The sequence below is a fragment of the Orcinus orca genome, chromosome 11 (genome assembly GCF_937001465.1).
Source record: "Orcinus orca chromosome 11, mOrcOrc1.1, whole genome shotgun sequence".
Classification (NCBI taxonomy): Eukaryota; Metazoa; Chordata; class Mammalia; order Artiodactyla; family Delphinidae; genus Orcinus; species Orcinus orca.
In genome coordinates this window covers 44,722,564-44,740,074 of record NC_064569.1, presented here as the reverse complement: position 1 = coordinate 44,740,074, position 17,511 = coordinate 44,722,564, and the positions used below count along the sequence as shown (strand labels likewise).

General features: G+C 39.2%; 1 protein-coding gene across 4 annotated transcripts in view; it reads right to left on the bottom strand.

Moving 5' to 3' along the window:
- RBMS2 (RNA binding motif single stranded interacting protein 2) overlaps positions 1-17,511 on the bottom strand; it is a 104,190-nt gene that overhangs the window by 49,163 nt on the left and 37,516 nt on the right. For 2 of the 4 annotated variants that reach the window (XM_049694483.1, XM_033436015.2), the window contains exons 2-3: positions 13,356-13,392; positions 13,161-13,228 (exon numbers count right to left, since the gene is read on the bottom strand). Coding sequence is in view for 1 of the 4 variants with exons in the window: in XM_004274137.3 (XP_004274185.1) it covers positions 12,175-12,240 (66 nt within the window). In the remaining 3 variants the exon portion in view is untranslated. Of the gene's footprint in view, positions 1-12,174; positions 12,435-13,160; positions 13,229-13,355; positions 13,393-17,511 lie in introns of those variants that run through there. The other 2 variants (XM_049694484.1, XM_004274137.3) reach the window with 2 other exon arrangements.

Genomic DNA, 17,511 nt, shown 5'->3' with positions numbered 1-17,511 from the left:
ACAGTAAAAATACAGTGTTAATGTAAATCCCCTTATTCTGGAAGAATAAAAATGTAAATGCATGGTCAGATAAAATGGTAAAATGTTTTACTAAAAGTATACTTTTTTGGCGAAAAAATGGTTCACAAAACCTTTAAATGCTGCCTCTATCACTCAAACTTCTAAAATTTTAACATGTTCAAAGTACCCAAGACAAGTGCACAAGGACACATTTTATTGTTGAAATTGTATAGGTTGCTTTTTGTTTTTATTTGAACATTTGAGAATGTAGTCTTAAACACTTTCTGATTTAAAAACTTTAAAACCTTGTTTAACAAAACTTTTATGTATCAAGATACTGTTTCCAGGACTTCCCTGGTGGCATGGTGATTAAGAATCCACCTGCCAATGCAGGGGACACGGGTTTGAGCCCTGGTCCGGGAAGATCCCACATGTCACCGAGCAACTAAGCCCGTCTGCCACAACTAATGAGCCTGTGCTCTACAGCCCGTGAGCCACAACTACTAAGCCCGTGTGCCACAACTACTGAAGCCCACACGCCTAGAGCACAAGCTCCACAACAAGAGAAGCCACTACAATGAGAAGCCTGCGCACTGCAACGAAGAGTAGACCCGCTCACCACAACTAGAGAAAGCCCGCGTGCAACAACAAAGACCCAACACAGCCAAAACTAAAAATAATTAGTTAATTTTAAAAAACAGACGCTGTTTCCTTTTCATTGTAGAACTTGTTTATAAAAATTCATTCCTAGGGACTTCCCTGGTGGCACAGTAGTTAAGAATCTGCCTGCCAATGCAGTAGACACGGGTTCAAGCCCTGGTCCAGGAAGATCTCACATGCCACAGAGCAACTAAGCCCGTGCACCACAACAACTGAGCCTGCACTCTAGAGCCCGCGAGCCACAACTACTGAGCTCACGTGCCACAACTACTGAAGCCTGCGTGCCTAGAGCCTGTGCTCTGCAATAAGACAAGCCACCTCAATGAGAAGCCCGCACGCCGCAACCAAGAGTAGCCCCCGCTCGCCACAACTAGAGAATGCCGGCGCGCAGCAACGAAGACCCAAAGCAGCCAAAAATAAATAAATAAATAATTTTTAAAAAGATTAAAAAAAAAAATTCATTCCTTGAAAAAAAAAGAAAATACTTGCAAATCGTATACCTGATAAAGAGTTAATAGCCAAAATATATAAAGAACTCTACAACTCAGTAACAAAAAAACAAACAATCCCATTTTAAAAAATGGGCAAAGGACTTAAATTTTTTCCAAAGAAAATATACAAATGGCCAATAAGCACATGAAAAGATGCTCAACATCACTAATCATTAGACAAATGCAAATCAAAACCATAATGAAATACCCTGTCACACCCATTAGGATGGCTACCATCAAAAAAACCCAGAAAATAAGTGTTGGCAAAGATTTGGAGAAATCAGAACTTGTGCACTGTTGGTGGGAATGTAAAATGGTACAGCCGCTAAGGAAAACAATGTGGTAATTCCTCAAAAAATTAAAAATAGAATTACCATATGATCCAGCAATTCCACTTCTGGGAATATACCCAAAAGAATTGAAAGCAGAGTCTGAAGAGATATTTATACACCCATGTTCATAGCAACATTATTCACAACAGCCAAAAGATGGAAGCAACTCAAGTATCTCTCACAGATGAATGGATAAACAAAATGTGGTATATGCATTCAATGCGGGAATTCCCTGGCAGTCCAGTGGTTAAGACTCGGGCTTTCACTGCCGTGGACCCCGGTTCAATCCCTGGTTGGGGAACTAAGATCCCATAAGACATGTGGTGTGGCCAAAAAAAAAAGAAGTAAATACATTCAATGTAATATTATTCAGCCTTAAAAAGCAAGGAAATTCTGGGGCTTCCCTGGTGGCGCAGTGGTTAAGAATCTGCCTGCCAATGTAGGGGACACGGGTTCGAGTCCTGGTCCGGGAAGATCCCACATGCTGCAGAGCAACTAAGCCTGTGTGCCACAACAACTGAGCCTGCGCTCTAGAGCCCGCAAGCCACAACTACTGAGCCCATGTGCCACAACTACTGAAGCCCACGAGCCTAGAGCCCGCGCTCTGCAACAAGAGAAGCCACCACAATGAGAAGCCCCGGCATTGCAAGAAAGAGTAGCCTCTGCTCACCACAACTAGAGAAAGGCCATGCACAGCAACGAAGATCCAATGCAGCCAAAAATAAATAAATAAAATAATAATTAAAGGAAAAAAAAGGAAGGAAATTCTGACATATGTTACAACATGGATGAACCTTGAGGACATTATGCTAAGTGATATAAGCCAATCACAAAAAGACAAGTACTGTATGATTACACTTATATGAGGTACTTAGAGAATTAATAAAAACAGAACATAGAATAGTGGTTGCCAAAAGCTGCAGGGAGGGGAGAATGGGAAGTTGTTTAATGGTGTAGATTTTCAGTTTCACAAGATGAAAAGAGTTCTACTAGAGACTGGTTGCACAATGTAAACGTACTTAACACTATTATACTGTATACTTAAAAATGGAAAGCTTCCCTGGTGGCGCAGTGGTTGGGAGTCCGCCTGCCGATGCAGGGGACACAGGTTCAATCCCCGGTCCTGGAAGATCTCACATGACGTGGAGCAACTAAGCCCGTGCGCCACAACTACGGAGCCTGCGCTCTAGAGCCGGGAGCCACAACTACTGAGCCTGCATGCCGCAACTACTGAGGCCCATGTGCCTAGAGCCCATGCTCTGCAACAAGAGAAGCCATCGCAATGAGAAGCCCGCGCACCGCAACGAAGGCCCAAAGCAGCCAAAAATAAATAAATTTATTTTTAAAAAAACCCCCAAATACTAAGTAAAAGAGAGTAAGATGTAATGAAGGAGAGATTCTATAGGTAGGAACTACTTTTCAAGAAGGTGGATTATAAAAGGGATCAGAAAAATGGGACAGTAACTGGCAGGAGACATGGGATCCAGCAGGGTTTCTATTTTCCATTAGATATGGGTGATATTTAAAGCTACGAGACTAGATAAAATTATGAAGGAAGAAGTGTAGATAGAAAAGAAACAAGGACTGAGTCCTGGGGATCTCCAAGGTTTAGAGATCAGGAAAATTGGGAGGAACCAGCAAAGGAGCCTGAAGAGGAAAGGCCACAGATACTAGAGGAACAGGAGGGTATGGTGGTCTGCAAACCAAATGAAGAAAGTGTTCCAAGGAATTGTGTGATCAAACGTGTCAAGTGTTGACAATAGATTAATAGATTAAAAGTAAGATGAGGGCTACGAACTGACCACTGAAGAACGTGAAAGTCACTGCAGACCTTCATAAGAGCAGTTTTGGTGGAGTGGTGGGAGTAAAAGCCTAACTGGATTAGGTTTAGGAGAAAATGAGAGGTATGACACTATCAACAAGTAGAGGATGTGAGTCTCCTGTAAATTTTACACTGTTGATGGAAACAAATGTGGTATAGTTAGAAAGCAATTTAGCATTATCTCTTTTTTAATTAATTAATTTTTTTGGCCATGCTGTGCAGCATGCAGGATCTCAGTTCCCAACCAGGGATCCAACCCGTGCCCCCTAAAGTGGAAGTGCAGAGTCCTATCCACCAGTCCGCCAGGGAATTCCATAGCATTATCTCTTAAAAGTGAACATTCACATACCTATACTGCACAATACCACTCCTAGGTAAAAACCCAAAAGAAATTCTTACACAAATGTACCACATAAATGATAATATTCTGAGCATCAATGTTAGGAATAGCAAAAACAAACCTGGATTAATCCAAAAGCTCATTGGCAGGAGAATGGATAAATTATGGTATATTCACAAAATGAAATATTATACAACATGAAAAAATGAATAAAACAGCTATATACAACATGAATTAATCATGAAGATGTAATACTGAATGGAAACAAACAGAAGACTGTTTGTCTAATTGCAATAAGACAATATAGTAGTGGTTGAGAGCATAGACTAGGAGCCAAACTATGTGGGTTCAAATCCCAGCTGGGCCGTTCACTAGCAACGTGATTATTAAACTCTCTGTAGTTCATTTTTTCTCATCTGTGAAACAGGGAAAATAATAATGAAATTGTCATAAGGATTAAATGATATATATAATTATACATAAAGTACTTAGAACAATGTAAACAAGCAAATTAAACATGACTTTAAACTATGTTTTAAAAAAGCAATAGAATAATAAATATAAAATTTAAAAGAGTGGTTACCTCTAGAAGGGAGGGAGGGAGGGTATGGGATGGGGAGAAACTCCTGAATATATGCAATTTACAGGCAATGATTCTAGTTCTTGAGTTGGAAGATGGGTTTACAGGTGTTCCTCTTATTATTATGCTTTAGAGTTACATGTAACCTTTTGTATTATCAAATAATATATTAAAGATAATAAAAGAAAAAGTAATGGAAGGAAATAAATTGGAGACAGCAAGTATATAACTCTTGAATAAACAATACTTTCAGATAGTTTATATAAAGGGAAAAAGAGAAATGGGGCAGCAGGTGGAGGAAGAAATGGCATCAAGAAAAAGGGGTTTTTTTGGATAAAACAGTCTATTTACATATTGATATATGATTATAAATATTAACAAATATTACCAATCCTCAAAAATAACCCAATAAAGTATATCAGTACTTTAAGATGAAGAACTCAAGGTCAGAGAGCCTAAGAAACTTGGAACTAGGTCACACATCTAATAAGTGACAAAAGCCATATTTAAATTCAGATCTAACTCCAAATTTCACAACTTTATTTTATTTTAAAATTTTTATTAGAGTCTAGTTTACTTACATTGTTGTGTTAGGTTCAGGTGTACAGCAAAGTGAATCAGTTATACATATACATATATCCACTCTTTTTTAGATTCTTTTCCCATACAGGTCATTACACAGTATCGAGTAGAGTTCCCTGTGCTATACAGTAGGTCCTTATTAGTAATCTATTTTATATATAGTGGTGTGTATATGTCAATCCCAATCTTCCAATTTATCCCTCCCTCCCACCCCCTTCGAAATTTCACAATTTGTATAGAACAAAATTCTGCTTTCCTTTTCTTAATCTAATGCCTAACATTAGTTTAATTACATTTATTAGGATATATATTTTAAGTATCTACTAGATAGGCTTAAGATGCTATATAAGGTGTTTCAGAGGATAACAAATTGAACAACACTGTCTTTACCTTTACAGAGTTTACACTACAGCAATGAAGATAAGACAATCACCTAAATGATTCCAATACAATGCAAAATTATATAAATACCACATATGAAGTACAAAATATTATGGAGGCTAAGAAAAAAAGTCCCCTTTGGGGTTAGGAGGTAGAGGGATTAGGAGAAGCTTTATAGAAGAGGTAACATTTCAGCTGAACTTCTAAAGCATAGTTAGGGTTTTGAAAGACAGTTTTGACTGTGAGCTCTTGAATGGCCACCATCATGCCTTAGCCCCAGGTCCTAGCATTCTGGAGCTATTTAACGAATGTGGGCAGAGTGAACAAATGAACAGAAAGGCCATTCCAAAAGGAAGCAACAACAACAACAAAGGATCAGAGGCTGAATACTACATGAGGCACAATGACAAAAGAATCAGAGAGTAGGAGGGATATGAATATGAACATATATATTTGGAAAGTAAGTATCAAGTTACTCATCATGATTCTTTTTACATTTTGGCTCCCGTATCTCCCATCTTTAAGGAAATTCTCTCAACACTACCACCATCCTCTTTCAGGCTTTATCTCATTTCTCTGCTCCCTATCTTTTTAAAATAACAACTTTATGAGATATAATTTATATACCATGTAATTAACCCATTTAAAGTATAATTTCAATGGTATTTGGATCACAGAGTTGTGCAACTATCACCATAGTCAATTTTAGAACGTTTTAATGACCCCAGAAAGAAACCCAATACCCATTACCAGTCACTCCTCTTTTCCCCCCTAACCATCTCCTACTCCATCCCTAGGCAACTACTAATCTGCTTTCTGTCTCTCTGGATTTGCCTATTCTGGATATTTCATATAAATGGAAGCATCAAATACAGTTGACCCTTGACCAACACAGGTTTGACCTGCACAGGTCCACTTATATGTGGATTTTCTTCAATAGTAAATACTACACTACAGCAAGACCTGCTGTTGGTTGAATCCTAGGATGCAGAACCATGGATATAGAGGAGTCATGTATATATGGATGATCGACTATAGCTTACACATAGATTTTCCCAAGCCCCGCATTGTTCAAGAGTCAAATGTATGTGTTCTTTTGTGAGTGGCTTCTTTCACTACATAATGTTTTCAAGGTTCATCCATTTTGTAGAATGTATCAGTACTCTATTATTATTATTATTTTTTGGCTGTGTTGTATCTTCATTGCTGCGCGAGCTTTCTCTAGTTGCGGCAAGCAAGGGCTACTCTTCGTTGCTGTGCACAGGCTTCTCATTGCAGTGGCTTCTCCTGTTGCAGAGCCTGTAGGCTTCAGTAGTTGTGGCATGCGGGCTCAGTAGTTGTGGCGCACGGGCTTAGTTGCTCCACAGCATGTGGGATCTTCTCGAACCCGTGTCCCCTGCATTGGCAGGCGGATTCTTAACCACTGTGCCACCAGGGAAGTCCCTCTATTACTTTTTATCACTGAATAAAATTCCAAAATTCCATTGTATGGGTATATATAATATTTTATTTATCCTTTCATCAGCTGATGGATATTTGGGTTGTTTCCACCTTTCGGCTATTATGAATAATGCTGCTATGAACAATGATGTACAGGCTCTTGTGTGGACATGTTTTAATTTCTCTTGGGTATATACCTAGGAGTGTGTTTAACCTTTTAAGGAACCGCCAAACTGTTTTTCAAAGCAGCTGCACCATTTTATATTCCCATCAGCAGTGTATAAGGGTCCAATTACACCACACATTATTATCTGTGTTTTTGATTACAGGCATCCTTGTAGGTGTGAAGTGGTATCTCACTGTGGTTTTGACTCCTTGATGGCTAATGATGCTGAACATCTTTTCATGGCTATTTGTAGATCTTCTCTGGAGAAATATCTATTCAGACCTTTTGCCCATTTTTTAAATTGGGTTCTGCTCTTCATCTTAATCAAAGTTCTTAAAAGATTAGTCTATATATACCATCTATACTTCCTTACCTTCTTTCACTCAACAACCCACTCCAACCCTGCTTTTGCTCCCCCGCTCTGAAATTGCATGTCAAAGTCACCAACCACCTCTACACTGACAAAATCAATGACTATTCATCAGCCTTCATCTTCCAGGATTAATTCTATGGTTTGCACATCTGCATTTTAATTCCAGCTGACTTTTTTTTTTTTTTTTTTGGCCGTACCACGTGGAACGTGGGATCTTAGTTCCCCGATCAGGGATCGAACCCACATCCCCTGCATTGGAAACACAGAGTCTTAACCACTGGACCACCAGGGAAGGCCCTGACTTCCTATTCTAATCTATATTTTATTTTGTCCTGTTCTTTTCTATATTTTTCTGTTTTATTATATAGCATATTTTCTTATGGGATGAGAAATGTAAACTGACAACCAAAGGTTATATCCAGAGAACTGCAGGTAACACAACTGGCTAGAGCAGAGTCAATGTGATGAAATCATACAGGAGAGGTGGGGAAGATAAGGAAAGGCTGGATAAACAGTGGGTATTGGGCTAAGGATTTGGACTTTGTTTAGCAGGTAATACATAGCCATTAAAGGTTTGTATATAAGAAATGCTCAGCACTAAACTGCTGGAATGTTGGAAGATTATTCTGGTAGCAGGTATAAAATTACTTGGAGTCAAGGGGTAGGGAGTGGAGAAATAGGAGACAAGGAGATCATGCGGAATGTTTATTGCTGTGGTAATGAGGGCATAAGTTAGTGTAGTAGAGCTAAAAAAAAAAAAAAGGAGGAATCAATGGAAAGACATTACTACTAAACTTCAACCAACTGAGTTAACTTTATTACTGATAACAGAACTATTAGCTGCCCCCAGTCAAGAGATGTTAGACTTTAAAAGTTCTACTAATTTGATTTGATGGAAACTAGATGAAAATGTAGTAAACACAGAAAAATTCTCTCTCCCTGTTAGAAGTATAAACAATTCTAGTATTGCTTCCTACTTTCTTCTCTCCTGAGTAAATTCTTCCAAAAATTTCAGGTAACTCAAACTTCTTAAAGAGTGAAAGTCTGGCAGTGCCTACCAGTCAGTTCTACTCTCATCATTGCCTCCACTCCCCACAACTCCCAGCCCCAATATGGTCTTCAATATGTTAAAATCAAGAAGAAATAGAAATTTATGCAAAATAGGTTGGGGAAGGCAAATTATCCCAAGTTAAACACAGTCCCTTTTCTTTTTTTCCAAAGGGAATGGTTGCTGATGCTCTGAGGAGTTAACTTATAATAACACATGCCAGGAAGATGATGTCAGGGAAGGCGTGGTTAGGTTCTTTACAAGTCTGAAATTCCTTTAGTCCCAAACACTTCCTCTTTCAATCTCACCTATACTCAAATCTCTCTACTGAGGCAACTCTTTCAAAAGCTGAAGGAAGTGTTGAGACCCTAGAACTCTGATCTTTTTTTTTTTAAGAACAAAGAATAATTGAAGGCCATTAAAATAGATGTGTTTTTTTTCCATGTACCATAATTTTGCAGAATCTCTCTTTGAAATCCACATTTTCCCCCTTCTGTGACTATTTTAATTCCAAAGAAAGGAAAGGATATTCAACACTACATCCTGAGAAAGAATGTGCCTTTATCAGGCATTATATATTTGCTGATTGTATGCCTATATTTACAACAGCCAAAAAAGAATAAGAAAACGATAATTGTCCTGGGCTCCTCAGTTAACAACTTCCCTGATAAAGTATACAAATATGTTTCAAAATAAAACAATCCTACTTATCTTTCTTGCCACATCGCAGGGCTTGCAGGATCTTAGTTCCCTGACCAGGGACTGAACCCCTGGCCATGGCAGTGAAAGCGCCGAGTCCTAACCACTGGACTGCCAGGGAAGTTCCCAGACAATCCTACTTTTTATTTTTACTATTATTATTATTTTTTTTTTGCGGTACGCGGGCCTCTCACTGTTGTGGCCTCTCCCGTTGCGGAGCACAGGCTCTGGACGCGCAGCCTCAGCGGCCATGGCTCATGGGCCTAGCCGCTCCGCAGCATGTGGGATCTTCCCGGACCGGGGCACGAACCTGTGTCCCCTGCATTGGCAGGCGGACCCTCAACCACTGCACAACCAGGGAAGCCCCAATCCTACTTTTTAAAGACAAGTAGGACTTCCCTGGTGGCGCAGTGGTTAAGAATCTGCCTGTCAATGCAGGGGACACGGGTTCAAGCCCTGGTCCGGAAAGATCCCACATGCCGCAGAGCAACTAAACCCGTGTGCCACAACTACTGAGCCCACGTGCCACAACTATTTAAGCCCGCGGGCCTAGAGCCCGTGCTCCACAACAAGAGAAGCCACCTCAGTGAGAAGCTTGTGCACACAACCAAGAGTAGCCCCTGCTCTCTGCAACTAGAGAAAGCCTGCGCACAGCAACGAAGACCCAATGCAGACATAAATAAATAAATAATAAAGACAAGTAAATAAAACTAATGAAGTCACAACAGTAATGTACAAATGTCTTTTCAAACTGAGCTCACTGGAAATTATTTTTATTCCACCAACCAGAAGTGATGACTACAGTAAATTATGATGTAAAAATGTTCCTTAAAGAAGGCAGATTTCTGCAAATCTATTATTTCCAGATTCTGGTATAACAAAATGATGGACAATAAAAGCACATATTTATGTGTACTTTTTCAGAAGTTAAGAATTTTGTTTTTTATTTCAGTTTTTTAAATGTTCCAGACAGGTCTAAGAACTTTTTTACATAGACTTGTCCTACTTGAGGAACTGAGCAAATAAGCCAATGTCAAAATTAAAACTTTACTTTGTCATAGAAAAAAGTCTGGTAGAATAGATAGAGCAAACTGCTACTAGTTATTTCCCTTAAGGAGTGGGATTTAGGTAAGGAACTTCAGGACATGAAGGGAAGACCTGACTTTTTATTTTATATGCCTCTTTATGCTTAAATTTTAAAAATAGACATGTCTTACATTTATTACTATAAACTAATAAGCTATTTTAAAAATTTAATTTTCAGTATAAAAATGGACAAATTACATGAGCAAATTCACTCGAAACATTCTTCCCAAAAAATGAATGAACACATTAGGCCATACATATAAACAAAAAGACAAAGAGCAGTGTAGTAATCAATTAGTTTAAATATACCCAACACCCACAAACCTATATATACACACAAGGAGTCATCGATATAGTCACAAAGTGATGTCATCATAGCAGTGACCTGTAAGAACTCAAAGAATACTTGACAAATACACTACTAAGTATGTATCTATCCTTACCCCAGGTTTCCTAATGTGTTTCTCAAACCTTACAAGTTATCAGAAAGAGATATGAGATTTGAATCCCAGTCCGCAATCATACCTCTTGTCCCCTACACTATCCTAGATTTAGAAGCTGGTTAAATGTTTCCTATACAACAAGCGGGAAAGGGAGTGGAGAGCTAAGAAGAGAGAATATTTTAGATAGCATCAAATACATGAAGCCGCTAATAGGGAAAAAACCAATTTCTGGAATTCATTTTACTGTATTTTAATGGGTAACCTGATAGACTTGGAGGGAAAAAATTAGGAAGGAGATTTCATACAGTACTATACAAGATATGAAAAGAATAAAGACAGATTAGATATCTATCAAAATCATATTGATTTATGTGTGTGTGTGTGTCTGTACATATAAAATTGATAACAAATATGAACCCATATTTCTTAAGGATGTAACAGAATGAATACCACATAAACTAACACCCATAAACTAACACCCATAAACTAACGCCCATAAACTAACACCCATAAACTAACACTAGGTGTTTTGGGTCTAAACATTTACCAATGCCTTGATCAGATACTTTGTTCACCTATAACAGTCTCCCTAGGTGTATAAGAAAGCATCAGGAATTCTTACCCACTGCCCAACAATCCATCAAATGAGCAAAAGATCCTTAAGTGTCTAAGGCACCTTTTTTCTTCAAAGAACAGCTATAGGGCTTCCCTGGTGGCGCAATGGTTGAGAGTCTGCCTGCCGATGCAGGGGACACGGGTTCGTGCCCCGGTCCAGGAAGATCCCACATGCCGCGGAGCGGCTGGGCCCATGAGCCATGGCCGCTGAGCCTGTGCGTCCGGAGCCTGTGCTCCGCAACAGGAGAGGTGAGAGGCCCGCGTACCGCAAAAAAAAAAAAAAAAAAAAAAAAAAAGAACAGCTATAAAATCAAGAGACGGGGTAAATGGTCTTTCTGCTACAGCATACAGTTTCTCCTAATCAGCACGGTGTGCACTGAAATGCCAAGAAACTGCCCAAGATATTCCCTGGCAACTGTGGGGATGCCTGTACACCTCTCCCCAGACTGCCCCTGTGCCCAAGCATAGACTCCAGATATCTCTGCTGAGCCTGGCTATCTGCAGAGCAGAAAGGCCCAGCTCAGCAGCAGACCCCAAAGAATCACAGAACTTTCTGCCTTAATTCCCAAGGTACGTCTTCTCTTAAAACTCCTTCCCTACAGGCTGGGTGGGGTAGGGTCTTTATCAAAGCTAGAAGAGTAGACTCAGTCCTCAGATGAAGCTGTTGTGATTTCACTGACTGTATTCAGCTACCTGATAATGCTGGAGGAATGGTAGGAAGGAAGGTGGGCTGGGGGGAGAATGCAAACAGTTAATCAAAATGACAAAATAACCTTGGAGGTGGTAGGCTGGGGGCCAGGGTTTGAGGTGACATATTTTCCCTGTGAAAATTGGATACATCAGCAAGAAGTCAAACTAACTTCCTTTCACAAAGATACAAACTTGCAAAGCTTAATTTGTTTTTAATTCCACTGCCTTCAGGCCTCACATCAGGGACTATAAATTCCTAAAACTTCAGAACCAGGTGAGAAAAGATGCCAAAAAAAGTGATGGAAAAAGAGAGGCGGTGAGAGGAGAGGAATCCCGTTCCCCTCTTAAGGAGAATGTTAAAGCCAAGGGCACTCCCGATCCCCAGAAAAGGAAGTAGCTGGATTCCAAAAAAGCACTTTTCCCTACCTTCTTGTTGTTTTTGTTATAGCCAAAAGTCGAAATCCCAGGCCTGGAAGTCACTGATAGCAGCATTTTCTCTTTAATGTTAGGAAGCTAAGAGACAGAAGAGGGGAAGAAGGAGAGGGAAAGGGAGAGGAAAGAGAGAGAGGGAGAGGGAGGGAAGGAGGGAGGGAGGAAGAGAAGGGAGAGGGAGAAAGGAGGGGGAGGAGAAAGGGGGAGAGAAGGAGGGGGGAGTAAAGAATGAGCTAGGGCTGCTTGTTTACGTCACTGATAGAACTTAACCCCGAGTCTGAGTGAGGCTCTTCCACTGGGTCCTAATGCCCAAGATGTTTTTTTGGTTTTTTAGTTTTTTGTTTTCCCCCACAGGCTTAGCAGTTAAAGCAAAAGAAAAGTTCTTAAGTCTACCCCTTTCAACTCCATCACCTTTCCTATATGAACAAGTTCAGATTCCCATGAAAAAATGAGGGTATTTTCTCCTTAGATCTCAGCTATAAGAAGATTCCAATCTTGATTTTAAAGGGGCCACTGGGACACTGCTTTGGAGAACATGTGAAGAAAATCACAGTACTGAAAAAGAATATGTGAGGTGAGCTCAGGACTTACCCCCCACTTTATATTTAGAGCGACCTTAACACACAAAGAAAGAACAAACAGAAGAGCTCACCAAAGAGCAGAAACAAGCAAAACAGAGGATGGGAAATAACTAGTTTCAGATCCTCGGATAGTTTTACTCCTCTTAGGTTATGCTGATGGGCTGATGCCTCTTAATCCTTTTCAGATTCTCCCAGCTATGACTTAGTACTTGAGAAGGAATTTTCAAACTGGACTATGTCATGAAACTTGGTGCCTAGTGCTTTCTTTTTTCTTTCCCCCAGCTTTATTGAGATATAATTGCCTAGTGATTTCTTCAATTGTAAGCTATCTTATTTGAATCTTTATCCCACTATTTCCTAGTCTTCAAGGTCTATGAAGCTGAACAATTAGTTACTCACCCAACCTGAAATTTATGCCCAAGCTGAAGTTCACAGAGTTGGGATGTCTGCTTCAAGCTGTCTGTGAACTGTAGAAATAAATAAATAAATAACTATTTTAAAAACATATGCTTCACAGAGAAGAAAAATACAAAGTTCTTAGGAAAGAAGAACATTAATTTAGAGTCAAGAATTGAACACAGTTGCAACACTCACCTCTAATACTTTCAAAGGAATGTCCTGTAGAAGGTACCTTAACAATAAAAGAAACTTGTTGGAAAACAAAAATTTAAGAATGATACCCAGTAATTTACCAATCTAGTCGAAGTAGAACAGGGATATAGAATGAAAGCCTTCAAATCACTTCTTAAGGCCCCCTCACAGCCATAGTGGATATTCTAAATAATAAATTAACCCTGTCTGCTTTGCCACAAAAAACATTAAGCCCAAACCGTCCCTTAAATGAAGTCCCAGTCTCTATTCTAGTTTTCCTGTCACCTTTTTGCTATAATAATGGGACAGACAGTACCAACAGTCTGCAGAGTAAATACACACATACCATACCCCCAATCTCTAACTTTCATTTCCAATAGGACAGGAAGTTCCTGCTCAGCTCAAGGGACACAGGAAGGGTGGGAACAGCCTCAATGTGGGAACTGCAACTGAGATTGGAAGCACAGCAGCCAAATGCAGTCAATAAATCAATAAAGGCATCTCTCAGTGATACCATATTTTTTTAAAGTCCCTTTTCTGCCCTCAGAGATTCTCATTCATGATATGCCAAGTTATCATTGCCATTTAGGTCCTTGGTTGATGTCTTCTCCCTAAGCCTAACAATGTGGTAAAAACCCTTCATTTTTAAGGCCTGATTTATAATGGGATTTATAATAGCAGTCAACCTAATTTAATTTTTTAAAACTTCTAATATTCTCAACGTGTTGTGTTCTCTTACTGTATTCCTTAACGCTCAATGATATCTTAGAATTTAATATAGTTAAAACCGTAAGTTTTAGAGAGAAGCAGACATGAGTTCAAATTCTGACACCACTGTTAGTTACTGTTTATGTAACTTTAGGCCAAGTTACTTAACATCTCTAATTTACTCATTTCCAAAATGGAGATAATACCTACTTCATTTGCCTTTGGAATCAAATCTAAGTTCTGATTTGGTCCTGTCACTCACAAGCTGAGTGACACTGGGAGAATTACCTCATGTCTGAACCTTCTCTCCTCTGTAAAATATACAAAATAAATAGTCTCTGCTTCCTAAATTGTAGTGAAATGAAATAAGGCAATGTATATAAAGCCCTTAGGCAGGTATCTGGCACTTGGTACACATTCAACAGATGTTAGCTCCATTTTGATTAATTACCCTACTGTCTCCCAGTGTATCCCTCTGGGTATTGTATAACCCAGATTTTATGATCTGAAGTGAACATTTCCAAAAACTAGTATCTTAGTTACATTCAAAAGATCATACTAGGACTAGGCAGGCGAAACTATATAAGTGAAAATACTGAATAAGAAATTTCAGAAATCACCCAATCCAATTTCATTTCTCTGCCTTCTAGAAGCAAACAATCCGATTATTTGTAAATTCTTTTCATAACTCCCAATCTCTTGGAAATTGGTGGATCATCTCTTATCTCTAGGAAAAAAAGGAAACAAAATAGTACAGAATCAAAGTACACTAGACAAGACATGCCAGCTCCCATTTCTCTAGAGTCCTACTACTCTAAGAAATTGAAATAGATCTAGAAAAAGTAGAAAGTATCAGAAGGGAGATAAAGAACGATCCAATTGGGACTTCCCTGGTGGCGCAGTGGTTAAGAATTCGCCTGCCAATGCAGAGGACATGAGTTCAAGCCCTGGTCCGGGAAGATCCCACATGCCGTGCAGCAACTAAGCTCGCGTGCCACAACTACTGAGCCTGCACTCTAGAGCCCACAAGGCACAACTACTGAGCCCACGTGCCACAACTACTGAAGCTCTCATGCCTAGAGCCCGTGCCCCACAACAAGAGAAGCCACTGCAATGAGAAGCCCGCGCACCACAACGAAGAGTAGCCCCCGCTCGCCGCAACTAGAGAAAGCCCGCGCGCAGCAACGAAGACCCAACGCAGCCATAAATAAATAAATAAATTTATTTAAAAAAAAAGATCCAATTAAATAAATTCTATTTTATAAATTCTATATAAATAAATTCCATATGTATTTACTAATACAAAAACCTGTATGTTTATACTCTGATTATAAGTTTAGGGCCATAAAAGTAAAATGACCCAGATTGGTGAACTGATGCCAAAGGTCAATTATGTCAAAGAGCACCAACAGGACTGGAAACTACAACCTTTACTATGGTAAGTATATTTTTAAAAGAGGTGATGGAATCTTGTGGAAGTGACAGAGAAGGTAATGGAGTTTCTGTGGTTATATTCAGGAAGTATATGAGAAGAGGAAGAATCCTATTTCTTCCAGTGTGTTTACTTTGATCACCACCCCCCATCTGCTTTGCCCATTATATTGCTTACATTTTTCCAGATTTAGTCAATGCCTCTCAAATTCTTGGTTCTCTTGAGCCCAGCACCCAAAAGTTGTTTTGAGGGGAAAAAGTAAAATAAGTTATTTGGAACATCTCTTGGACGGAGACATTTATACCTCAGATTCAATATAGACTGGTTTGTGATTTCTCCAGAAAAACTGTAACAGGGAAGAACAAATCTGACTCCATGTTGGACCTGTTCCTTTTACTTTAACCTTTGTATTCTATTGCTTTTGCTACAAGTTAAGAATGTTGCCTATAGCCTGAAATATACACGATAGCCCATTCTCAAGGCTCTGACCTTTAAAGGCATAAAACTTTTCCATTCCTACAGAGATAAAAAGTTGCAGAACAGAGAATAACATTTGTCATGTTGGAGGTTTACAGGAACAATATGACCTGACCTACCTGGACAGATGCAAGAACAAAGGATTCTGACACGAAGAAGTTTGCAGCAACCAACCACACCCCCTCCCCTTTTAGTAAAAAAGAAGCCTAAATTCCAACTTGGGTAAGATGGTTCTTTAGGACACTAGTCCACCACTTCTCGGTCTGCTGTCTTTCCAAATAAAGTCACTATTCCTTGCCCCAACAACTTGTCTCTCAGTTTACTGGCCTGTCCTTTGGCAAGCAGCACGAGCTTGGACTTGGTAACAAAACAACACTTTTAAGTATGTGTCTCAGGTACAGAGCAGTTGGGGTCAGATCAACCCTGACTTGTACGTTGAAAGATGACTGCATGCAACTATTGGGCCCTCCACATCAGAGTGGAGAACTCAAGGAATGTATTACCTGCAGATATGCCAGACCCTAACTATAGGACTAGAGCCAGGCTGATGTAGCACATGTGTCTGCCAGCAGTGAGACAGGACCAAGTTTGTTAGTGGAGCTCTGAATATGGTTCAGAGACCTGAATAAATATATTAGGGCCAAGGGTTTTTTTTTCCCCAGCTATTCATATTCTCTGTGGGGATTTCCCTGGCAGTCCAGCGGTTAAGACTCCGCGCTCCCACTGCAGGGCGTGCAGGTTTGATCCCTGGTCAGGGAACTAAGATCGTGGCCAAAAAATATACATATATATATTTCAAATAAATATATAATATAAATTTATATTTATATAAATATATGTTTTATATATATATATATATATATATTCTCTGTGGATTATCTTTCCTCCCACTGATTAACTTTTGTGCCCAAAAGTCTAGGTCATGAAAAAAAACCAAAAAGTTCAATTTATTTAATGGTAAAGAGATGACGTAATGCCTTAAGAAGAAGTTAAAAAAAAAAAAAAAGTTTAACACATCAGCTTCCTTAAGTAGGAAAATTTAAGGATCTGAATCAAACAACTAGAAAAGCTTAGCCCTGTCCCCTTCGAATGTAGGATGGAATGACAAAATTGGTCTAAAACTAGAAACTGGGAAAGTTTGGCCTCTCGACTCCTTGACTTAACTCATTGGAAAACAGGGGAAAAGACAGGCAACTCTGAAGAATTATTTATCTCATACCCTGGATATCAGTGCTAATAGTATATTCTCCTCTTCTATAACAACAGATATTTCTGGCCAAAACTTACTACAGAGAATATCCTAACAAAATTTTCAAGTAGACTTTTCCTTTGCCAGACACTAAAGAAATACAGGAATCAAATCTTCTAGAATCACTGGACCAGAAAATTAGTATAATGTAGAAAGAAAAGATTAGACTGGTTTCTATGCATACCCAGAATGGACTGCATTGATGGGTAATATTATAGTCTCCAAATGTATGTTGCCTTTACACTTGAGACATTAATTTTGTTTGGCTTCAGCTATCCCTAAAATAAATAGCT